We start from the raw sequence: 25,398 nt of genomic DNA, 5'->3' as shown, positions 1-25,398 counted from the left end.
TGATAAAGCAAAGAATTATTTTCACACGAACACATACAGAAGAACTCTCAACCTGCATCCTTCCTTCTTCCCAACTTCCTGCAGCGCGGGACAGGCGCTGTTATCCTCCTTTTAATTAGTAAGTCTTGTAACCGGCATTCTAATCCAAAACAAGTGACCAGATCGCACAAGGTCTTTACGGATACTGAAGAGATGATGGACCCATTCCCATTCTAGCATGTAACACACACAGACACATTTGGATAAGCTTAGTAAGATCTTTCCAGGTGCTTGGGACACTAACAAGAAAAAACGCAGACGTTGAGGTCTCAGCGTTTCCCTGGCCGTACCCAGCTCAAACCCCACTTCAACTGCTCTGTGCTACACGCACAATTCAGAGCACATACCGCAAAGGGAGGCAGCCTCCATTCTGGAGTTCCTTGCAAAATGAGACCACGATTAATACTAAAAATAGCACTGATGCATTACTTTAACACAATTTTAAACAATTCCATAGATTCTTAAATAGTTTGTCATGAATTGCTGGGGGTCCACTGCAAAAGTAGTCTGAAAGCACCACATTCACCTCTTCCATCAGCCTTTCCTTGGGCAGCAGGGGAGCACGACCGCCTCCTTCCCATGGCCCTCCCCAAATATTTATCGCTTTAAATAAAAAACAGGATAGAGGAGATGACTGTCATATCCCCAAACTTATTTATCTGGAACGCCTAGAGCATTGGTTTCAGAACTTACATCATGCATAGAGTCCAACAGTTTAGTCAGTTGATAAAATCGCTGCCAGTTCTGGCTTGAGTTCCCTTCTCTCTTCACTATGGCCTTCCCCAGCTCTTTTATGTACGTCATACGGATTTCTTCAAACAAAGATTGACTCTTCAGGCCTTCCTTAGGAACTGTAACATTGATATGAACCTTTAAGACATTACACATCTGTGAACTGTGTCATTATTTAAGTTTTCTTACATTAGTTACACAAAAATGACCAAAAGAAAAAGGACTTAATAAAATGGCAGCTGAGAGACAATGAAAGAGAGAGGAAACTGAGACGGATGACTCACTGAACAAATAGCACAGGACTGCTGGCAGAAGAAAAAAAATAATAAAAAACCCTAAAGGTAATGCAACAAAAAATAGAGGGAAGGGAACCAGACCATGGAGGCAACAACGCTAAGCCCCGGTAGTGCCTTGATGAAGAACCACCAGGGCTGGAGCTCCTGTGTGTTCTCGGTGTCTGGGGAAACGTGACATTGGAAAGATTCCACAAAAATTCTGAGTGTCAAGGGAAGATCAAGGGGAGGATCACAGGGTGGCTTGGCTCAGAAGGGACCTTGAAAGATCATCTAGTCCCAACCTTCCTGATGTGGATCAAATAACATGTCCAGGCAAGGCAGGAACAGAAGGACAGGACAACAACCTGCCTGCCCAAGCCTGGGAGGACTCCAGGCTCAGCAGCTTCTTGGAATAGGGGTGGGATGTTGAGATGACGCTGGACAAGGAGCCGTGGGTTAGAAATCCAAGGTTTGGGGACCGAGGCCTGTATTCAGTCACTCAAATCCATGTCCAGTCCCTGTGCCTACATTCTCCTACTAGGATGGTCCTTCTAGAGGCCAAAGACTAGTAAATAAATCAGGACAAATCAAGTATTTGGACTCCAGTGGTCCATAAGATGTTTGATTTGAAGCCTTTGATTATCTTGGTGAAGTGAATGCAAAGAGCTGAAGAGAAAGAAGTGAGCGAGCTGCGACAAAGCCGAGTGAAAGCAAGAGAGGAGGAAAGAGGCCACTAAAGCTCCTTTCCTTAAAAATCGAACCCTCGCTATGCTGTCAGCATCTGGGAGATGCCAGAGTGAAGGCTCTTATCTGCCTTGGCTACACAGGAGATGACGATGTGTCAACTCTTGCTTCAAGAATTTAAATAGAAAAGGTCTGAGCTATGTCTATGTGTGAGCTACGTGTCTACACCATGTGGGATTCCTGTTTTACTCCTCTTCTTCTTCCTCTTCTCTTGGAAAACTTACACAAAAACACCATATCCATAAATTAAAACTGTGAAGTCATGGATTAAAAAGCCATACAAATTTCAGTTATTCAATTTTCAGAAGTCCACAATGTACCACACTTACACAATGTATGTACTCGAAAAGAAATGTGAAAATATATTGTCTTTCACTGTAAACACACCAGAGAGGCCTGGTTAAGGCCAGTGCTTGCTGTACCTCACTCGTGAATGGGCTTAATTCTACAAGTGTAGTCTCTTCCTCGTTTCTGCTGTGGAAATTCCTTTAAGGAAATTTCCAATTCCTGTGAGGAAAGTTGGCCTACACCACATTCAAAACACTTCAGGAATTTTTGGGAGAGATTTCAGAAACTGCTTTAAATCTGCAGTTTCGGGGAAGTTTCAAGTTCCTACAAAGCCCACGGCAGTGCGGAGCTGAGAGTTTCCTCTGAAAAGAGCCCTTGTCTCCACCCTGGGCTTGTCAGGGGAGGCGGTGTGGGTCCGTGAGGAGGAGATGGGGGTGGCAGTGCGGCACCCGGCTCTTCTCCTGCCCGGCACCTCTCCTCCTCTGCTCACCCGAGGCTTCCCAGTGCCTACAGCGCTGGCTGACAAGATCCTCCCACCTTCATTCTGGAAATAGCCCAAAGCCACCAATTTCTCATCTGTTCGTAAGAGTTAATGCTATCATTCACCGGAAATATTAAAGATAAGGAACAATTCAACCCTCGGTGTAATGAATTGTTTAAACTTTTAAAAATATTTGCTTTTCATCATGTAAAAGAACTCTGCTGAGAAAGCTCTACTTGCATTGTCGCTCTCAGCGATGCTGTTAGAGCGTCCTGGCAAACCTGTCCCTACGCTAACACAAAACCAACCCGCTGCCAGGCAGACGCAGCAAAGGCTCCGGGAAAACAACAGTCGCTGCTGAGATGCAGCTCCGAGTCCTGTGGGACTGAGGGTGTCAGGGTGACGGCCATGGGACAAGGTTTCTCTGGGATGGACAGGGACACGGGGACACACACATGGGCTCTCTACTACTCTACTGCAGCGGAGCCGGGGTACAGTTGAGCCCTGCTGCGCACCCACAGGGAAACCACTAGGTACCAACGGGTATGAACACAGGGTGTAAACAACATTGTCAGAGTTATTTACGTAATGTCTCCTATTAGTCTATTTCTGTATATTCTAAAAGGTCTATTTTGACACTCTACTTCGCCCTTCCATGCAGTGCAGACAACAGAATTTTACTAAGCTGGGCCTTGTTTTAACTACGGCATATTGAAAGACATAAAAACCATCATGTAGTACATTATATAAATCTATCTTATGATATCTATCATAAATCCACCATATACTTTTTAGATGTAAATGCAAAAAGCTGTATTTGTATTTAACAATTTTTATATAACTTCTGGAGGATTTTGTTAACTTTTTTGGGGGGAAACTGCTTCACTGGGTCAGAACTTCCTCACAGGTGCTGCTGTTTCGGGGGATTTTTTTGGTTGGTTGGGTTTTAAGTATTTTATGAGCATGAAGTTATAGCCTGGCCCATTTCTTTGGATCCTGAACTACTCACCCAGGTTGTGATCTATGTATTTTTGAAGAATTTTAAATTGCAATTCTGCGTTAGGCCTCTCTGTTGGAGCTGCAAAGCTTTGAACACAATCCGTAATACCTTACCATGAATGTCTTCTATCTGCTAAAAGCAGAGGTTCCTTCCCTAACCCTGTATAGCCAGGTGCCAAGAGGCACACTTTGACTTTTATTTGCCATCAGACGACTTAACACAATTTTAAACTACACATGCACGCTCATAACAGTGGCAAGTTAAACTCACATTGTTCACATAAGTATTTAACTAATCACCTACTTGTAGAGAGGAGAAGCAACGTTTTCATGCAGAGATACTCTTCATATGAGACTTGAAGCCGTGATAGCTCTCGGGCAACCATAAGCATATGTTTGCATTGTTCATACATACACGGGAGATTCATTCTCTGCCTGAGAAATAAGAGCATAAAAGTTAGTTAAATGTCTAGGTACCTCAAAGTTCTAAATTTAAGTTTTTCCACGCCTCATTCAAGAGCAGTGGGGGTTGTAGAGGCAGATGTTAAGCTGGTACGTGATCTATCCCACAACAAAATTATGTTCGCGTTTTCTCCAGTGAAGCCATTCAGGGCAACTGCCTTGGCCACCACACAGGAACACTGGCTGGAGCAGCAGGAGGGGAGCATGACACGGGAAGTCCCAGCGCCATAAGGGCAGCCTGTCTTTACCGAGGACTTCACATCAAAGTCACGTTCAGTTGCTGTGGGACAAAGTTCTCAAAGTCTGACAGTCCCGAAGTATTTAATCTGTATAAAGAAAGATGATGGTACTAGAGATGAGATTTCTCTAATTCTTTCAAGACTTTTGAGAAGTCCACCTAAATTTAATACATACTTGCTCACTAGTGATAGCATCAACTTTCCATAAGTTCTATCTTCAAAGTGACGTTATACTTCTCGTATCCTTTTACATTCTTCAAGCAATTAAATTTCATTACCTTTGTACTGTAATAATAAGGTTTCTAACCATAAATGGAGAGATGTATTGACAACCAAAGGAAAATCTTGGAAAGCTCTTACTTGGAATCAGAATGACAAACATTATGTATTTATATATTCTTTTCCTTTTATTTTTTCTATTTTAATGAAACCCTGCATCAAGACAGGAACTCCTCCTTTTATTTAGCACCTCGCCTGATGCAACAATCCTCTTTACATGTGCTTTTATAGCTGGAATACTGCAGGATTACAGTTTGGGGTGGGAAGTGAACAAGAGCAGATTAATTCTGAAAAGTGTAAGACAGATTTATGCTTTTCCATGTAAACTTTTGTAGAGAAAAAGGCAAAATAGTATCTTTCAAATGCAGTGACTACACAATCTCTCTACAGTGATGCTAGCAAGTTATTTTGCGTTAATGAAGTATCACCTTTTCTAAGACATCGCCTATTCAATCTTATAATCTAAAGCAAAACAGAGACAAAATTGAATCCCAGTATAAGAGTAAGATTTGCTTATGAAACTACACCAATTCCTCCAAAGCTGCTATCATTTCTCAGTTCTCCCAACCTCAGCCCTTCAAGAGAATTAGATAATGTACCCTCACAAGCATCCTAAGAAACCCCACGTGAAAACAGGGAGAAACACGCTCCCTTTCTCAAGGTGCAAAAACCTAAGAATAACAGGAATTCTGATTGGTTTTAAAAGACTGAAAGAAACACAAGCTATTGACGCTGTATTAAAAGCAAATCAAGTACAAATCTAAACTCCATGATTTCCAAATGCAGGTGGTTGGACAATTCCTTCCCAGTGTAATCCCAGTGTAACTGGACTATGTGCCGCCCTGCCCTATACACAAACGGTCCCTACAGCTCTACGCGTGCACTCACCTCCACCCACCTACAAACACTGTCACCATGTTCGAGTCCATAATCAAGGAGTAACAGCGAGAATACAAGGAGCACACGATTTAAGCTGCATGAAACAGAAGTAAGTGCAACGTGTTCAGTTGTGGGATGTTTCTCAGGGCACTTGACACAAAGCCACTATTTGGCCGTTTGGCAAATTTTCTCCCAACCCCTCTGGGTTGTATCAAAGGGCATCTCGCCTATTTCAAATTGAGTAATTCAAACACATTCTCTGACAGGGCTCAGCAGTTTTCCTCATGTAAAACTATTACCATTTCTGGGCAGAAGGTTAAAATAAACATTATGAAATGGGTCAGCCTGTCATTATTTCTATCTGCTGTAAACGCAATCATCACCACAAGTCTGAGAATCTATATGAAGACATGCCGATTTTTGGCAATACCAAGGCTATGCAAATTGCAGTTCTCAAAAAGCGAGAGTAAACCCCAGCCCATCCCACCAGAGGAGCCGGAGTGCAGCAATGAGCTCTGCACTATGCCCTGGAGGGCAGCGGGTCCCAGGTGGAAGCTGATTCACTGGATAGTCCTCAATGTGGGCAGGGGGCTGGGAAGCGGTCCCAGACACCCCCCCCGCCCAGGTCTCCTGGATGGCGCACAGCAGATGATCCCAATGCAGGGGGGCTGTCCTGGGACAGTACAGTCATGGACCAGAGGCCCAGCCAAGGGCAGGGCTTCGGGGCTCTTCCCTCCCTCTCTAGTTTCACTGGAACCCCTCCCTGCAGAGGGCATGTAGCAACTTTAGGAATTAATTTACCCACACATAAACCAGATGGAATACTTAAAGTAGGTGCTACACTTAGCTAATGAAAATAGATATTATATTTAGTGATGACATCACACACGATTTCTTCTTTGCAGAAGCTATCTGCAGAACCATACTGATGGCACGGAGCCTTCAAGCTCCACTGCGGTGCTCGGCAGGGCAGGTGACGGGGGCAGCCGTAGGGTCTGGCAGCCGCCTGCACTGGGCGGAGGGGGCAGAGCCTGCGCCGAGGCCGGGGGAGCAGCCGGGAGCCCCGGGGACATGGGGCACATCACAGTGGTTCAGTGCTGCAGTTGCTGCCATCCACATACACTGGGACCTTCTGACTAATGGCATTTTACCACTTCTGGAGCGATCCTGCTGTAGCGATTGCAAATCTAGTCCAATTTGAATCCCCTTCTTGTTCCATAAGTACCTAGTATCCCTCTGCTTTTGGAAGCGGCTCCCTCAGAAAGGAGAACGCGCGTCGGGCAGTGGCCGGAAGGTTTGGTGCAGCCAAAGCCCATGTACCTACCACACACGGGCCCTACACATGCGTCCTGTGGGGGATGCATGTTGATGGTAAAAGCATGTGATGATTTTCAACACTGCTGTGAGTCACTCAGTTCAGCTTAGACTATAAAAGAATAAAAATCAGTAAACAAGATGCTGGTAGTCTGAAAAACAGATGATACTGACTCCACAGAATTACAAAAGAATGTTCCGAAAAAATTCTGGGAATAAAAGAACTGATGAAGCATTGCTTATAAAAGTGTAATCACTTGTTATTTTCTTTCTATTCAAATAACACCAATGCAGATATTCTGTACGACATATGATATTAGAAGGACAAATGAGACCAAGGAGTTGACCCCAAACATAAGGAGAGCAAAGAGCTAAGATGGTAAGCACGCAAACGGAGTCAAAATCCTAAGACACGGGACTTCCAAGAACTTCTTACTAAAGCTAGGCAGCAATTAAATGGCATTTGCTGCTGGGTGAACACAACTCTGTATTAGTTACTCTTGCTGCAATTTCACATACGCTAAAGCTGACATAGCAGTAGTGCCGGTTCTAACTAAAGCATGTTTTGAATCACGAACTGTATAAACAGTTATACAATACTACAAAATCACAACTTTATACAGTCTCCAAATACGTAATGATGGTCTAAAGCCCAAGATTTACATATGGTGAACCTTTTTGGACTCAACAAATGCGACAGGAAAGAATTTCTTTTCATACCACACCAATTTTATAATCCACCCTACCCAACCCTATCAGACGTATTAACTTAGGATATCCAAGAGGTGATAAACATTATTCAAATAGATTGGATGATTTCCCCCCCCCAATAAATAAATGATAGGAGTACAGGCATAAAAATGGAATATTCAATAAATATTCAATTTTTAGGAGAAGACTGGTCAAATGACTAGGCTGACAGCTTAAGACTTAAGAAGCACAGAGTTTAATTCTCTTTCCCACCACAGACTGCATTGATGATACTTGGAAAATTCAATTCGGGAAGAATCTACAATGGTAGTAATGAACAGTGGGAACCAGCACTACCACAGCTAAAGCTACCTGAGCACCAAGGAAAACAAATCCTCTGATTTCTGGGAAGCTTTTTTGGGCATTCATGGTAAACATTTATAAATGCTAAGGATCTGCTAGCTGGAAATGCAGCATGACCAGCCTCTGAACGAGTTAGACAGGTTCTTTCCGTACAGCCCAGTTAGACACAGGGGCCCGAGAACTGTCGACATGAGCTACTGGGTCCTGCTGCTCCCTATCAGTCGGCAGTGACTACACAGGAGTAACACTGGGCAGGGGTGCTGCAAGGAGAAATGCATAAAAGACTGATGTTGCTCGGATGCTTGAACCGATACGTGAAACTAAAGAAAGTCTTATTATCCCCATAAAGGATTCAACCTTAAAAAACGTATTCTGCAGTTCTCCACGTAAATCGCCAAGGCTTGGAGAACCTTTCAAAGACAGAGTTTCTCCTTCTGAAGCTGAAGACACCGAATTGCACCAAATATGAGGACAAGTCTCTAAAGCTCAGAAACTGAATAAAGTAAATGGTTTCTAGAAACCCATATAAAACCCAAAGAAAATTAAAATAGAAGTGATTGCAGGGATCTGTAACCTCACAGGTAACTGGGCAGAAGGCAGTGCACGCTCCCCCTACCCCGTTACCACGCGCTGTGCCCAGCGCTCAGCCCCAGACACAAACCATTACTGACGGCTCCGCGGCCGCCCCCCAGTAACTAACCCCGTGTTCCCCTTCCTCAGCGCTTCCCCCGCGCTGCACTGCTGCAGGCTACAGGGAAGGGGGCCACAAAGGAGCTGGTCTCAGACCAACTCCAGTTTATTGCTGTAACGAAGATACAAAGGAATATAATGAAATAATGTTAATTGTAAGATGCCTGTCTGATCCATTTCTTGATTTACATTGTACGTAATAACACCTATACTTTTCTTATGAATCTTCCAAGGGTCAACTGTTTATAAGTAAAATCAATGGAATTTTTTTGGGTCAAAACCAGGCTAAATATATTTTAAAAAATCATACTGAGAATCGAATGTTTGTAGTTCCGTATGTACAGTGAGATGTTTATCACTTATAGCATAGTGGGATACATACCATTTTGTTTGATGCGTAAACTCAAATTACACAACAGAATTGAAAACCCACCCACGTGAATATTTGCCAGTATTTAGTAAGGCTGAAATGATACAGGGCTGCACGGGGGGCTCATGTGAGCCTCGGAAGTTTCTGACAAATCCTCAATGTGTTTATACTTCTATTGAAGATAAACAAGTACATCATCAACTTAAAGGCTGTGGCTTGAAGAGACGCAAGTCCTCCTGGAATTATTGCATTCTAACATGGTATGGGTAAAGACATGTAATTTTGTTCTAGTTCCTCCACTGAACTAATGCTTTGAAACTGCAATTAATAGATACGAAGCCAGAACAAATTCTTAGTTACAAATGAAAAATGTTCACCTAAAGTACAGATCTGTAGAAATGTAATTTGCAGATCCCAAAAATTACAAGTTTGAACAACTTATACCTCTTTATCCACATGCAGAAATTTGATACTACTGAAGAGGAAGCCAAAAATGTGATGCAAACAGCTTTGGTTAACCGTAAAAATGACAATTCTAGACAATCAAGATGCAGGTTCTGATTCTGTTACACACAAACACCTACAGGTGATGCTATTTAGTGGAATCAAGCTCTAAAATTCATGACGAAAAAAATAACTTTTTTTCCTATTATTCCAGAGAATTCACTGTAATATTATGAAATATTACAGTTGTTTTTAGAATTATCAAATGATAAGAGCTGTTTTGATGTTTAGAGGATGCTTTGCCCTCTACCTTGGACCTGTTTCTAGCGTAACTCAAAGACTAAGCAAGAGTTTTTGGGGGTGCGGGCGAGAGGTGGGAAGGAGCTGTTTGGGTCAAAGATCACCAAGATGCGTATCAGAAAGTAGCACCGAATAAACCCCACAATGGGTTTTAGGGGATATTATGTACCACAGTACTATCTTCTGAATGATGTATCGAGCGGAGAGAGCGGACACATCTGATCCTTAAAATCCAAGTGCATTTTTTATTTCATGTTCATGGTGTCTCTCTTGTCCTACCCAACATTCCCCCAGTGGCGCTGCCCTTCTGGCTTCCCTGCTGGGCTGCACTTCATGAGCATCTTATAACTCACGCAGTGGTTTTATGTATTATTCAGTATTTGTCATGCTGTATTTTATTGATGAATGGTACATAAAAAGTTACAACCAGAGAGAGTTTTATGGGGAACCTGTAGCACTCTGGAGATGAAATTGCAGTTCTCCCAGTCTACATATTTTATTGAAAAGAAATGTCATTTTGATGAACAATTTATGTACCAAAACTGTAACTAGAATGCATTTGAGAATTAATATTTAGTATAATAGGATTACCCTTGCAGTTCTTTTTAAGAGTACCAATACATAATTAGCTGTAAAGCTCTCTGGTTTCGACCCATTGATAAAACAGCAGGAGACCCCTGACTTAAAGCAAATTAGATGTTATTATGCTTATTAGTGACAACATCAATTATTTCAATTCCACCACATGGAGACTATTTTACTCCAGAGACATATTCTAAGAACTAATAAACATAAGTAAACAGATGGGTGCTCACCCATCATCAGCTCCTCACCTTTTTGTGAAATATTATTACTATGAAGAAACAATTACAGTTTATAAAAGCCTGGACAAATATTTACATTAAAAAAAAAAAAGCAGGGAATAAATAAACATGAAAAAGAAGTAGCCTGAAATGTAACTGGCTAATCTCATAGAAAATGTAACAATTAATATATTTTTTCTAAACAGAAAAGATTTGAGAGATCTGATACTGAAGCGCAATAGGAACATAAATACTAAAACTACCACCCCAAAGCATGCCAAAGGGATTAACATTGCCTCCATTCTAAAAACAGGAAAACAGAGACATAACAAAACCGTGTCACTTGCATCACTGTTTAAATTATTGTCAGTGAAACTGTGATGCTAAAGAAATTTTGCGATTGTATGTGTCAAAGGCCCTGTGTAATCGTATTTATTAGCTTTAGCCCCCACAAACGCTCCTCGCCATTTCATGAAAAGAGAAATGCCCAGTCCTGAGTGATAGCATCATATTAATTGGCATCTGCAGATGGGTAAACTGGGTTCGGAATGGCTCTGGCCAGCAATCTCAAAGATTTACATCTACAGAATATCTTCAGCAGCTAATTCAGCACACAGACTAAACGCCTCAACAGGCTGTCTAAATACGGCCATCATCTCGGGAACTGCAAGGCAATGATCACTTGAAAAGTTTGTCACAGACTATGCAGATGCTCTTCCACTTGCTCAAAGAGCGGCTTTTGAAAATATGAGCTGAAGGACAGAATCGCTGGAACGGCTGCACGGTACAAGGCAGGAGAGTGTGACAGCCCGCGGGGACCGCTTCCCGGCACGGCCCAACCCAGACAGCTCCAGGCGCAGCGTCTGCTCCCCGTGCGGGAGGCAGAGAGGCATAACCCGACCTGGGCTGCTACACCTTGGAAATGGGATATGGAAAGTAATGTAACTATGCAGATTTCTGCACAACATCTTTATCCCCATTGCATCCCAAATTGAGCCTTCTGCTCATCATCTCAACAATCCCAATTCCTGCCTTCACTCCTCTACAACACAGAATTACTGCATGAGTTTGAAAAATACAAGGGAAATGACGCACAGTGCAAGAAAAGAGAAGTCCAAACATTCTAGCAAATTCAGTTTTTCTTGAAAATTGCTAACAAAGTTCAACAACAAAAAAAAAAATCAGGCAAGTTTTTCCACTTGTAATCTTGTCTTTTTAGCCAGATTTTGATCAGGCTCAGATACAACTGTTTAACTGATCCAGAACTCAGTGAAACTGGTAGTGCCGCATTATCACTTTTATACAATAAACATACAGAACATTATGCAATTTGCCAAACTTTTCTCTCCATCCCAGATACATTTTTAGCTTCAACAGTGTTGGCTCTGATAAAATGATTATAATGAATGGTACAGGAACAGTTACAACATAGAACGTTTTAGTACAAACACCTCCCACAAAACCTTATCAATATAAATACACTTAATATCTAAACCACCTTTCTTCCATTTGACTTACTGAAAAACTCTAAGAAATTTGCTAAAAGAAAACCAAGTGGCAAACGACAGACTGATTTGTGATCCCTGCAAGACCGTGCTGCCCACTGATGCTGCTCTCCAGTGCAAACCCCAGCCACACTGCGGGGACTCCAGCATCACCGCGAGAAACCTGGGGAACAACTCGCGTCTTACTTACTCATTAATAATCAGGTCTGGTGCAAAGCACAGGAGATTTCCATTCGATTGTTTGTACGATCTCCATCCTAAAGCAAAAGCCATTAGGAACATCCAGGAGTACTGCAGCAGGGTCATTTGGTCATCCAGGTGTAAATTTCGGAAACCTGGGAAAATAAAAATCGTGGTGTGACAGTATTGGTTGCAAAAAAAAAGCAAAACTTTCCCGTAACTTGGAAAAGGACCATGGTTATCATCAGTATGGCTTCTGTATTATCTATGTAGATTACCACTTAAAAGTGTATTTGATAACAATTTCTCTAACCGTGACGACTGTACCTAAAATAACAACAACATTTCTTGCCCTATTATGATCGCCTGATTCAGTCAAGTATTTTAGATTAACTTCTGGCAGAAGAAAAAAGGAAATTACAACAATAAGAGGCTTCTTATGAGAAAGTTCTTGCTGGATGAATGAAATGCATTTTAAAAGGGATGCAAAATTTCAAAACCATTTTCTAGCTACTAAAGTTACATTCCAATAGTTAGTATTCCATTAAGGAATCCTTTGCCTATTCAAAATTTTGCATATGTAGAAATTAAGTGTTCGTAACAAACAACTGTACACCAAAGTTACAAAATATCTATTGCATTAGTTACCATCATTAACTGCTTTGAATCTTATAAGAATATGTAGCATGAACGGAGCCAATTAAACCATGAGGAAATGTGTAAAATCTGAAAATTAGTCTCTTAAACAGTCTTAAAATGTAGGCAGCTGCTAATTTGCAACAGTAGTTCCTATGAGATCCTGCCTACATTTAGCAAGAAAATATTGTGCCATACTGAATCATTATTAAAGTCTGAATTCAAGTTGATTTTATTTAATTTTACTAAATATCTGACATCTAAAGAGATCATAACAGTGCTCCTTCCTGAGATGTGCAAATGGGTAGCATTCAGTAGATTAACAGACAACAAAACTTTCCATGTCTAACAACTTCAAAAAAGCGTCTGGCTTTGGAGACAGCAGTAACTACCCGTTACTACTGCAAAAATACAAGCAAAGTGTTTCAAAGCTATTTCAAACTTACTGGGTCAAGTCTTGAAATCTTTGCTCAAACCCTCCTCAGGAAAAGGTTATTTTGAAATCCCAACTAAAGGGTTTGGCAACGCGGGCTGACTGTTACTATGTCTGATGGGGTACAACCAGCAGAAGTACGTACAAATTAAAAACTCATGAAGAACCACCTTAGCAACCAAAAAAAAGAAGATAACAAACAGTCAGAATAGTTCCTATTAATATAATTATTAAAGGGAAGATTGGCATTTTCATCAAGAGCACACGTTCTAACCTGAAGGGTTTGTCTAATTAGGGAAAGTGTTCAGAGAGATTATGAACACAGAACTGTTTTATAAAAACGGTATCTAAATTTGTATTTGTGAATACCAGATGGTCTCCTGAAGACTTGTCCCAGAAGAGGGTGTGCGTGTGTGAACTGTTCCTAAGGTAGAGCTCAGCTAATCCAGTGTATTGCCCTGCTGCGGAAAGCCCTGACACACTTACAGAACTGTTCACATCTCTGCTGGACACATACATTATGAGTTTAGTCTTTCTTCCCTGCTGTTAATTTACCTCCCCTGCCTCAGAAGAGGCACCATTATGACTCATAAATTTCATTATCAGACTTTTTTTTTTTTTTTTTGGCAGACCTGTTACGTGATGTTATTCTCGGGCAACATACGCATTATGGAGGTGTTTTTGCTAGGGTTTGTGAGAGCAGGTAGCTAACGGTGCTGACGGGAAGTGAAAGGAAGAAAACCACCAGTCTCCGTTCAGTCAGGAGCAAACAGATCTTCAGCCTCTCCCAAGTCCAGGGCTGAGATTTGACATCGTTGCTTCTGTAGGGCAACTGCTAACCGTGTCTTCAGGTGGGAGCCAAAATAGCAACAAACCTCCCACACTCCCAGGTGATGGTCAGGTTAATCGTGCAGCTACAGTGCTTGAGAGAAAACGAACATCTTGACTTGCACCCTGGAACTGGACCCTCAAATACCCATTCACAGTCAAGAAAAAACTAAAAATATGGTGAGTGGTAGTAAAAAAAAAAAAACAGAACCACCCATGAACACAGACCCAGACGAGCCAGTTCAGCAGCACCAGTCTATAAAAAGTCAAGAGAACCTCATTGCTAAAAATATTGAAGAAATAATTACCTAAGAGGTGCAGCTAGAGCTAATAAAAATAGTTCTCTATAATACTTTTAAAAACAAATCTCTATTTTAATATGAACTTTAACACTCAATGGTCAAACGGTTCAAGCAAAATGACCTAACTTGTAATCCTAGTAAATAAATTTTTGCATGCGTTTTCTTCTGCTTTTCCACTCCAGTGAGACACGAATTAGCTCAGATACTACTAAAACTTTCTCTGTGACGGCTTTGAAGGATACCAAAGACGAACACAGATTTTAAGTACCATAAAAAGCCTGCCCTTTGCAATTCACGTATTTGAGTATTACCTGGTATCGCCTTAGCCCACTTCACGGCAGCCACCACTTGCCGCCCTCCCAGCATGTTGAGGGTGGAGAGGATCCTCCAGCTGGAGTCGGGCAGGGAGCTGTCGTAGCCCGAGTACAGCACCTCCGGCTCGATCACCTCTAGCAGGGACACCAGCGTCGGGGTCAGCTGTGGCAGTGACGCGGGGACGATGCTCTTGTTGCCAGACGTCTCAGAAACATCGCGCGTTCCCGTTACGTTAGTCTGCTGGATTCCTTTTATCTTCTTCTTTGTTTTTCGAGCTAGGGAAGTGTCGTTAAGTCATAGGTTAGAGAATGGAAAGTGACCACACGGCAGTAAACACGTACCAGAGGAAACACGGCTTTCGCTTTCCTGCAGCTGTAGATCAGGCAGGGAAACTTTTAAAGCATTTTTTCATACAACTGTAAATAATTTCACATTAATTCTAATTAAACTCCCTGTGAAAATAAGTTTATTTTACATTTTAAGGAAAGCCACATTTATGTTAAGGTTTCAGAATGCTAAATAACATCTGCAGGTACACGACACGGCTACTCCTAAAATACAAGGCCTGACCCTACAATTTCTGTTACATGCAAAATTTCAGTGAAACTCCATGTGAGAGCATGACTCTTGTCTGCAAATATCTGCAGGACCGTGCACTTTCTAAGTTCCTTAAAATATTAAGTATAGAAACCATGCAGAAGAAAGGAAAAAAAGTATTTAATGGGTAAGGAGTTACTCAATCTCCTGAGCCAGGGAAAACATTTTTTTGGAAATGCTGGGCAGGAGGAGACTTTTCTCTTGCCAGCTCTCTTGCATATAAATCACTGCTGCATAATTAAACCATAAAACTCATTCGCCAAATAAATAAAACATTACACAGAGATGTTAACTGTAAACTACAAAAAGTTGGAGGAACAATTTTATTAGCATATTGTCAATAATGGAGTCTCCTCCTTGGCTTTGGGCTCTCCTGGATGCAGTCTGCTACGCTGAATGCTGCGCTCTCAACTGAGACCAAAATAAAACCCGGTTCTTTTCCTGCGTCTCAATTAATTAATTGATTTCTGGTTGGGAACTTCCGAGACAAATCAGTAGCACATAAAAGCATCACGTAATGTGGTTTCACATTCAAAGTTTCTACCGACCTATTCAGAATCTCTCATCATCAGAAACGCGCCACCTCTGCAGCTTAACGACACAGAAAATCCCCCCCAACCCTGGGACAGGGACCCCAGGCACTGACTGCCACCACTCAGAAATCCTCTACGGACCTCGTATAAAGTGCCGTTGCCCAAAGACTCATACACTGGCCACGTCTGCCAAGGCTGCCATGGGGGAACAGCCACGGTTATTTCCTTGGAGCAAAGTGCTTCTTGTTTTTCTCAGGTCAATTTTGAAATGGCTGCTCCAAAATCCTTTCAACGTTCTGTCATTTTTTGCCCCATTATCCTTGTTCTCAAAAGCAAACCAACTGCTTTGACTTAAATTTACACGCACATGCCTTCAGCTTAATGCAGACACCTGGCACAGAGCATTCCCAGCCCAGAAAGTCTCATAAAATTATAATCAAAAGAAATTTATATGATAAGACAAGGTATTGTGCAAGAATTTTTATGAGGCTATGGTACTAGACCTGACTTAGATATATAGTTATAACTCACAAAAAAAAAAAAAGAAAAAAAAAAAGAGAAGGTTGAGATAATGTATTTCTTTCCGATTTATTTTAAAATATAAAAATACCACAAATTTAAAACAAGCTCTTTAGGGTAAATTACAGAAAATAACCCATACAGATAAATCTGGCATGGAAATAAATAATCCAAGTTTTTCCTGTTAAAACAACTAACCTCTCCCCCAACCCCCTGCAGTCTGGCATCCAGCGAGGCTGTACATCCCCGCCGGCCGGCGCACGCCACACGCAGCCGAGCCCGGCGGCAGCTCCCCGGCCTGGGGTGACGGACCCTTCCCACCAGCACGCTGCAGGGCATCGCTGCGGGGGAGGCGTGCAGAACACGCACCTCCCTTCCAAAACGGGATTTATCACAACTAAACCCACCGCAGTCACGGAGCAGGGCAGTGAATGTTATTAGAAAGAGATCCTTCAAAAAACTGAAATAAATTCAAAATGAAGATGAGAGGAAAAAAACCCATAAACTGCCAACAGTTTAACTATAAAATGCAGTGAAAAAGGGAAAGGCATTATGATATGATTTTTTACAGGCATAAAATGTAACAATAAATCTGTTTTTCAAACACATCAGAAAGAGAAAGGGTGCCAAAGAACAGAATGCCTAGGGTCAATTAATGGTGAAAGCTGAAATGAGAACCCAAAGAAATAAAGGCTATAGCATAAAATATCATCGTTCTACTGTATAAATCTCTGGTACCTGCAGCTTGATAGTTGTGTGTTCTTCCCGTCCCCTAAACCCAGAAAAACCATGCAATAGGAACAAGAAAGTTCCAGAAAAGGGTGCTAAGCAGGGACAAAGGCATGACTGATGCTAAACCAGACTATAGTAGAAAATTATCAAGTAAATGTTTCTCTACAAGGAGACACTTTTGTCTCAGCACGAGAACAGGTAAGAATTAAAATACTGCATGGTAGATTTTATTTATTTATTTAAAAATAAGTTACTCTTCTAGCCCATACCTCACAGTGACCTTCACTGCAGGTATTATAAACTGAGAGATATTCAAAATGTGGCCGGAGAGATTCAGGGCAGACGCAACCAGCCAGTAAGGCTGAGAGAGGGGCCCTAGACCGACACACTAGGATATTCTGATCTCTTGATATTCATTAACCGATTTGCTTATAATCAGTATTTATGCACGGAGGATACACCTGATGACTTTTCAAAAAGAAATTACTGTCTAAAAAGTATGCAAATTTAATTCTGTTTTAAACAGGAGTAATTCCTGAACTGTGACTCTAAAACAGCCAAGATAAAAGGAACTCTTTTTCAGTCTCTCCTGCGCTTTAAACTGCCTTCCAGTTTTCTTTTCTATGGGTTCTTCTGTACGACCAATTCACCATCTGTTCAGATCTGTCCAATAAATCCTTGTTCTCATGCTTGTTTTTCACTGCTTCACACTACCTTGGGTTCTTCCATTTCCCGTGGCTGAGTTTCTAGATCTCTTTCCCCCCTCAGTCACAAAAGCTCCCCCTCCCCTTTTCCCAGCAACTTATATAACAATATCCATCCTCCAAAAAGTCACTATTCACTAGGATTCTCTGTGCCAAAATTCAGGCAAACAAACTAGAGTTGGAAGGGCTCCCAACTACATGTGGAAAAGTGGCAAGTATCAGGCGTCATTCAATTTCAATTTTCTCTGGTGCAGAACAGCAACTTGAATGACACCTCCTAGAGCCCGAGTTCACATCAATTGATGCAGGAAAGGAAAGGATTACTATTGCAGTAATATACAGAATAAGGCGCTTCATTCATGTAGATAAATACATGAATATGATATATGCATTTTGAAAACAACTATGGAGAGAAAAAATAGAAATGTCTCAAAAAAAAATGTATTCTTTCCCACCTCAAGATGAAAACTGTGTCTTTTTGCATTATTCTAAACTTTCTTTAGTCTTTGCTGTTACCTCTACTTGCCGCTGGCCACACCAGCCCCAGCAGGGCACTGCGTCTCTCCGCCTGGGACACCAAGAGCAGGCAGGGGGATGATCCTGCAATTATCTCTAAACTCTGAAGGTTCAGCCCACAGGGAGCATCCAAAAGCTCAACCAAAAGCTCAGCTCCTTGGAGACGCTCGTTGTCAACCTCATGTACTGTAAGGATTTATTTTCGAACCCACTATTGTAGATTTTGGCTGTTAAGAGATGCACCCTCACCCCCTGCACACGGATCACAATAACCACAACAAACCCACCAGCAACCTCCTCTCTTCCCTGCACACCCCCACCGGGAAGCTGGGGATGCCCACGTAAGCATGGCACAGGAGGGGGAGATGCCAGACTGCTGGGTGCTTCCCCTTTGCCCCAAAGGAAAGGGCACAAAGAACCACCTGTGGGGCAGAAAACCTGGTGATTTGCTCTCCTGAGAGAGGCTGGAAGCAGAAGGGGAAGAAAGGAGGTGCTAACGCAGACTCCAGTATGTGTACTGTGTCTCTCTCTAACACAATTCACCACTTACATTTTATCAAAGGATATTATTACTGACTGAAATGAAACTCAGTTCATATTTGTATCTGACAAATACATTTTTGACATTTTTATTTTATCTGACAATTGTGATTACACAAGTACCACCATAACTATGCTAGCAAGTACCATATTAATCTCTACAGCTCAAGGAAAAAATATCAAGCATAAAAGGTAGATGACACTAATAAAAATGTTTTATGCCATTTTACAACTGCTGCTAGATCACTAGTTGATGTGCTCTTCAGTTCCTCTAAGTCATCCAGGACTTAGTAGAGAACAAATACGTGTTGATACACTTAAATTTATTCATTTAACCTATCTTTTCTAGAGAGATTCCGACAGACATTTAAGAGGAATCCAGAGCATGAACAAAAATAATTTCCTTTTCTTCAGTTTAAAGATATAAACTCCACTCCAACTTTAGGTGTGTGGCTCTGGGCTTTCCCTCTCATCTGTGGCTTCAGTGTCAGGTCCCTCTCCTGAGTAAGGATGGGCAGGCCCTTCCCTACAGTTCTAGAGTTCTGCTCTCTCAGATTCAGCAACAAGATATAAGTGCTGACAGGAATAAAAAATAACCCTGTTTTGTGTGTATGACTCACTTCTGCTGAACATACTGCGAGACAGCGCAACTGAGTGCGGATAGGAAAGCATAGGAGAAATTCTAGAGTAAAAGTGCTCGTACACGCCATAAAATGCAGTACTTATTTTTAACATATTAAAGTGCTGCTCAAATAATTGCCTTAGCTTCATAAGCAGCGTGACCTTTATTGACTAGGACTCAAAAATAAAAAGGGCATTTGAACATTTGAAGTTACCTTCGAGGTTCATGCCAGCCTGAAGACATTTGCGGTAGCGGCACGCTGGACAGTTTTTCCTCCGAATTTTGTCGATAATGCAATCGTTCCTCCCAGCGCACAGGTAGTTGTGCTGCCCTGTATTCACAATGACAAACAAAATAACTGTAAGCTCTACAATGACAGTAGTACACGAAGTCATTTACTCTTTCCACAATGTTATGAATCTGGGGACTACGTAATATTTTTACTTACTGTACTTATTTCTTGCAAAACTAAGACCAGTACCCATATGATTTCACGTATCTACACACCAAACAGATTCCTCATATCTAGACACTAAAGCCAATACATTTAGGAAGAAACACTGTTTTCTGTTTGTTAACATCAGGCAAATTCTATATTTACAACTATTTTTCTCCTACATTCCTCAAAGCTGTCTTCTATAGCATGTTTCTGATTTCCCTAAATAGTTTCACAAGAGATGTAAATAACATTCATGGACACATTTTGAAAGTATAAATATCAACATTTCTCCAGATACACAGACACAGCCTTTCATCACTCTGAGAGTCATGAAGCTTCCTCTTGTTTAGCTCGGAGTCTGAACTGGACAAACCAAGTTCTCTAACACTTTTATAGATTCACAGATTCAGAGCAAAACTGACCCTAGAAATACGGTAACTTGAGCTAGTAAACTAAAATAACTGTATTCTGAGCTGTTCAGAGCAGAACAACAGAAGAGTAGTATCTATTCTTAATTATTTGAATGCTATAATTGTCTCAAGATAAATGTAGAAAAAGGTACTGCCAAAAAATATATCCTTCTCTCAGATAGGGATCAAAACGCAGATATGTCTTTCGAGGGCAGAAAGCTGCTACCTAGGCTTCTACACTGTATTTCCAAGTCCTGAGAGTAGAATAGTGAGAGAAACAAACATGTTTTCCAAATACTGAGTTATTAACAACGGAGCCTAAGAGCCTTCTCACAGAAAGAGAGAAAAAGAGCCTAAGAGCCTTCTCACGTGGTTAAGGAATTTGTCTCAAGTCAGCTGTGAAAATTTTGGGTATGCAGAGTCCATGACTCTGTGGCTTCTCCAGGGAAGCGTTTCAAGTTCCTCGATATTCCAAGGAAGCCCTGAAGGTTTTTCTGAATGAACTCCCCACCTTTCTCATTTGAAAAAGAGGGACCCTCACTGACCCCTGTGTCATCATTGTGCTTAAGATAAGTTAGAAAATAGATCCATGATTCATGATTCTGCTTACCATGAGCATACTAACATGTATCCAACAAATATACATGCACACACGGGAGATACAAGCCATGAACTGACATAACTTCATGTCTCACAGAGATGCTCAGTGAGACCACGGTTTCACACGGTGCACATTTCCCTGAGCTGTTCCATTTTCTTTTCCCTAATGAAGAGCTTCATCTCCATGAAAGTAGTTCGATCTCTTGTATCTACTGCTTACCTATTCTTGCCTTTTTCAGGTGAAAGCTGCACTATTTCTGTGTGTTACATTATATTAAAGCCTTCCTGTCACATGAACGTTTTGTGAGAAATGAAGCTGACTCCACCTTCTGCTTCACGTCTGACTGCTGCCCAGAGAAGATGCCGGTTGCACAAAGCAACGTATTTCAAAAACCAGACAAAGAAACTTCACAAACAAGACACTATTAACAACGGGTAGTGAGCAAACGGAGATGTTTCCAAGGGGATTTATGGCAAACAGGAGCATTTTACAGACAGGCTGGACACTTTACCGCCACAGCACCCACAGCACAAGTAGGTGCCTGGGGCTCTGAAGCACTGTGAGACCGAATGAGTCTCTGCTCATTTGAGCATGCCGGTGTATAAAAAGGTTAGAAATTGCAGGGTTTTCGTAGATGGAATTAAAAATGCTGAAGAAGGAGGACAATCTGGAGCAGAGCGGGAGGCAGAGGTGGTGGGGGAATCTGGGGAGGGGAGGTGTGAGGATGTGCAGCGCGGCGAGGAAGCGGGGGAGGAGTGGGGAAGAGCTGGGCTGGCAGCAGGGGGACACGCTGGGAGGTGAACGGGGTTGGTTCTGGGACCAGAGAAACTGAATCATGAGGGCTCTGGGCTTTAAAGTACCATAAAGAAAATAAGAACAAGATGGCTTTGGCCATCCTGGGATTCTGAAGGAAGGACCTTGTCTGCATGAAGAACTGTGTATAAATATACAGCTGCTGTCCCACACCTTCATCCTTCCTCTTCTCCTCTAGTTCTACTCTTTGTTGAAAGAAATACACTTTATATTGATTTTCTAAATATTGGTACTTTCAGTTTCTGTAACTATTTCCGTCACAGTGTATATGTGTTTAGACAAAGGTACAAAAAAGGGTTTCAGGCTGAAGGCTGGGTAACCCATGTGCAGAGCCAGTTTGATCCGTACACTAACAGATGCCTGGCAGCTATTAATAAAAAGGATACTGCAGAAACAAATTCTTTTTACATGTGTTCCTAAAAAGAAAAATGCCTATAAGAGACAAAAGTAAATTATTTGTTTCTTAAAGTGAATACCGAAACTAACAGACCCTGGAAAAATTCCTGAAAACATCTGCAATATCTAATCTGAAGGATTAAGGTTGGGATAATCTGTGGAACAATAAAAATGAAAGCAGAGGTAAACCTTGAGCAATTTATTGCAATTTTTCAGCTACAAGCCTGCTTCCATTTTTACCATTAATACAGTTGATAAGATGCGGCAAGTTGCACCACTGATCAAAAGGAATTACTGCATTGATTTCTTCATGTATCAATACTTTTGTGATTTCTTAAAGCTTGAGGACAAGCAAAAGCATCACTATGACATATATTCAGCTGCTATATAATACTTCTGGGGGACATCCAGTGACCTTATTTTAAGTAAAGATACAGATGATCATTTACTTCAAATAAAGAGCCTGGCCCTAAATGGGAGTGCAACTGCAGACAGGATCGGCTGGGAGTCACGGAGAGCCCGAGCAGCTCCATGCTTTGCACTTGAGCTCATTTTGTCTCGTTATATTCAGAAACAGCTTCAGCTTCCCACAGAACTGACATCTTTCCCTTGTGACTAGCAAAAACTGCAACGTGAACTTGACTTTTCGGATCACTCCGAGAGGCTCTGCATTTCCACGGAGCTCCCCATTGCATCCAGTAAGCTGGGAACTGGGAAAACATGCTTCTTCCAAAAGACTGAATGGTGGCTTATCTTTGTCCAAACAGCCTTTCCCCTTCTCCAGTGAAACCCAACTTGCAAAAATGTTAGCAAAACAGGACAGTCTAATTCAAAATACCCAGTAACTGCACGAAGAAGGCATGAGGCAGGAAACCCTGTAGGGTTGTAACTAAGAACGACATAATTTCAGACTCAAAGCATCGTTCTCCTTTCAGAGACGCTGAGAATGTACTCAGTATATTATCAATATAACTCTTCTGCATCTCTCTCATCCTGCAAGCGAGGAGTCAGACACTGAGCTACAGCCCAGTTCATTAACACAATGGCTACTTATGCAGCCCAAAAATCAGAGATTACTTATTCTGCTATACACACTACAGATTCACATTTAGTTTTCCATCATCTCTATTTTCCAGAATGATTTTCTTCTTGTGATTAGAGAGAAATCTCAATGATCCAAAACCACACACATGTTCCTGTTACCTAGTTACCCCTGCAAGTAACACACATAGGCACGTATGGAATTTAACCAATACTGCTTACAGGAAAACTTGTAAAACTATCATAACCTCGCACACAATAGATTTATCAAGTTTCACGTACAGTTTTACACAGAAAACAGCTAACACTAAACTTAAAAATCACAAACTTTACAAACCTAATGCACACAGACAATGATTTGTATATAAATAAGACAAATAAACAAAAACAACAGTGAAAGACAACAAAAGAAACAAAAAGCCAAGACAACAATGCATCCTTTTACACTGTGAGTGAATGGGAGCATTTTATAAATGTAAATGGAATCTATGCTTCAGATAATACACCATTATCAATGTTATTTACTATGAAAAGATCAGTGATATAATGGATTGGATTTTCCAGTAGGTTTCTAGCAAAAACATGGATTACAGTAAGATTAAATAGACTGGGTTTGGATGCGGATGATATGTACATGGATTTTATATTTTTAAACAGCAAATTCATCGGAACACGTCTTACCTTCCACAGCTCTTTTGAAGAACACTTTGCAGCTGCCGCAAGTAAGAACACCATAATGACACCCAGAGGCCTCATCGGAGCAAACAAGACAAAGTTTGGGAGGTGGTCCCGTAGTTGCTGAGGTTGTGGATGGAGAAGAGCTTACATCTGATCTCATTCCAGGGCTAAAAAAAAGGCATAAAAATACTAATTAATTAAGATCTCTGGGATACTGGCAAACATAATATTTGGAACTGCAAGAAATAAATAGATTTTATATAGATAGATATATATATAAATAGATTGCCCTTATCCTCAAAGAGGGTGCGGTTCTGCACACAGGGTTCACTAGGCTCTGAAACAGTTAACCAATGAATTTTGTACAGCTGTATGGATTTTTCACTGCCTACTTGACTAGGTCAAGATTGCTTCCCTGACACATCTCTGAAGCCAAGTTTCTTGCACAATTACCCTAGCCTTTAAAATTGACTCTTAAAACATGTGCTTATTCCATATTGTTTTCATTACCGTCACATTCCCTGCTATAGGAAGGGAATTGTTTTCATTACTGTCACATTCCCTGCACTCGGCAGCGAGTCCTGCAAGAGCTTCCTTTCCAGCATCATCACAGAGTTCTCCACTGGGATACTATTATGCAAGAAGCTGCGCAAATTAAGCCATATATTGACATATATTTACAGTAATAAATGATCATTTCACCCTGGCATTTTAGGAAAAGAATATCTATTCCTAATTTCAGGATCTGACACGGCTTTCCTATGTAAAACCTGGCCTGTATACAGGCCATCTACAAATGAAGGGTTAGCTCTTTAACATAGAGCAAAAACCAATCTATCGTAATCACCTTCGAGCTGCTTCTAATCATACGGGCTGAACCCCCAGCGGTTGTGCCCCAGTTCAGAGGCTGATCTCATTCAGCACGCGTAAACAACACGGCCCAAACCCGACGCACTCCCTGTCCCAGGCTGCCTCGACACCTCCTGCTATAAGGCGCATTTTGTTGAATGTATTTTCACAAAGTTTTAAGCTTTTAAAATGCATTTTCTATACTTGTATGCATGACTTAAAGTGATTCTCAGAAAATTTTGTCCACCAGTTTTCCAGACACTTTCTGGATGATGTTAGAAAATAACACTTTGTTAAAGACTTTGGTGCATTTACTCAGAAACTCCCCAGAACGTCCACGCTCCCTACTGTGGGCTTAACACCGGTGCATGGGCTGGCGTTTGCATGGAAACTCCTTTCCCTCTCCTCAAGAAAGTCTGACCAGATTTGGTCACACAATTTAAAAAAACTCATAATTCTCAAACATTCACAAAAACCTTAAATTCCAGCCCAAACTGAAACACTCCAGCACCCGGGAGGCTTTGCTGTTGAAGAGGTCACCTCCCTAGGCCCCATCCCCAGCCAGCAATGGAGAAACGGTCCGTCCCACAGTTCCAAGGACTTCTGCTGCCGCGTCTGCTCATACTGGGAGGGAGGGAGATAATAAAAGCAGACACAAGGAGCAGGAATCCTACCGCTCAAATGCAGAGGGATAACAATCAAACCTGAATAAACATGTCAACGAAGTCCACACTTCAACAAATATGGAACCAGGCGGGAGAGAAAAATGAAAATTACTTGTGTTAGGGAAAAACATGAGACAATACAGGCAAGCAAAG

The 25,398-nt window shown here is 41.5% G+C and overlaps 1 protein-coding gene across 5 annotated transcripts in view; it reads right to left on the bottom strand.

Annotated features, from left to right (window-relative positions):
* NR3C1 (nuclear receptor subfamily 3 group C member 1) overlaps window positions 1-25,398 on the bottom strand; it is a 67,336-nt gene that overhangs the window by 2,621 nt on the left and 39,317 nt on the right. For 4 of the 5 annotated variants that reach the window (XM_063348842.1, XM_063348843.1, XM_063348845.1 and 1 more), the window contains exons 3-8: window positions 23,735-23,898; window positions 19,568-19,684; window positions 14,587-14,865; window positions 12,087-12,231; window positions 3,863-3,993; window positions 733-890 (exon numbers count right to left, since the gene is read on the bottom strand). In XM_063348842.1, coding sequence (XP_063204912.1) covers window positions 733-890; window positions 3,863-3,993; window positions 12,087-12,231; window positions 14,587-14,865; window positions 19,568-19,684; window positions 23,735-23,898 — 994 coding nt within the window. Of the gene's footprint in view, window positions 1-732; window positions 910-3,862; window positions 3,994-12,086; window positions 12,232-14,586; window positions 14,866-19,567; window positions 19,685-23,734; window positions 23,899-25,398 lie in introns of those variants that run through there. The other variant, XM_063348846.1, reaches the window with a different exon arrangement.

The sequence above is a fragment of the Chroicocephalus ridibundus genome, chromosome 11 (assembly GCF_963924245.1).
Source record: "Chroicocephalus ridibundus chromosome 11, bChrRid1.1, whole genome shotgun sequence".
Lineage (NCBI taxonomy): Eukaryota > Metazoa > Chordata > Aves > Charadriiformes > Laridae > Chroicocephalus > Chroicocephalus ridibundus.
The sequence above is the reverse complement of the archived record's forward strand: the minus strand, read 5'-3'. Positions and strand labels throughout refer to the sequence as shown.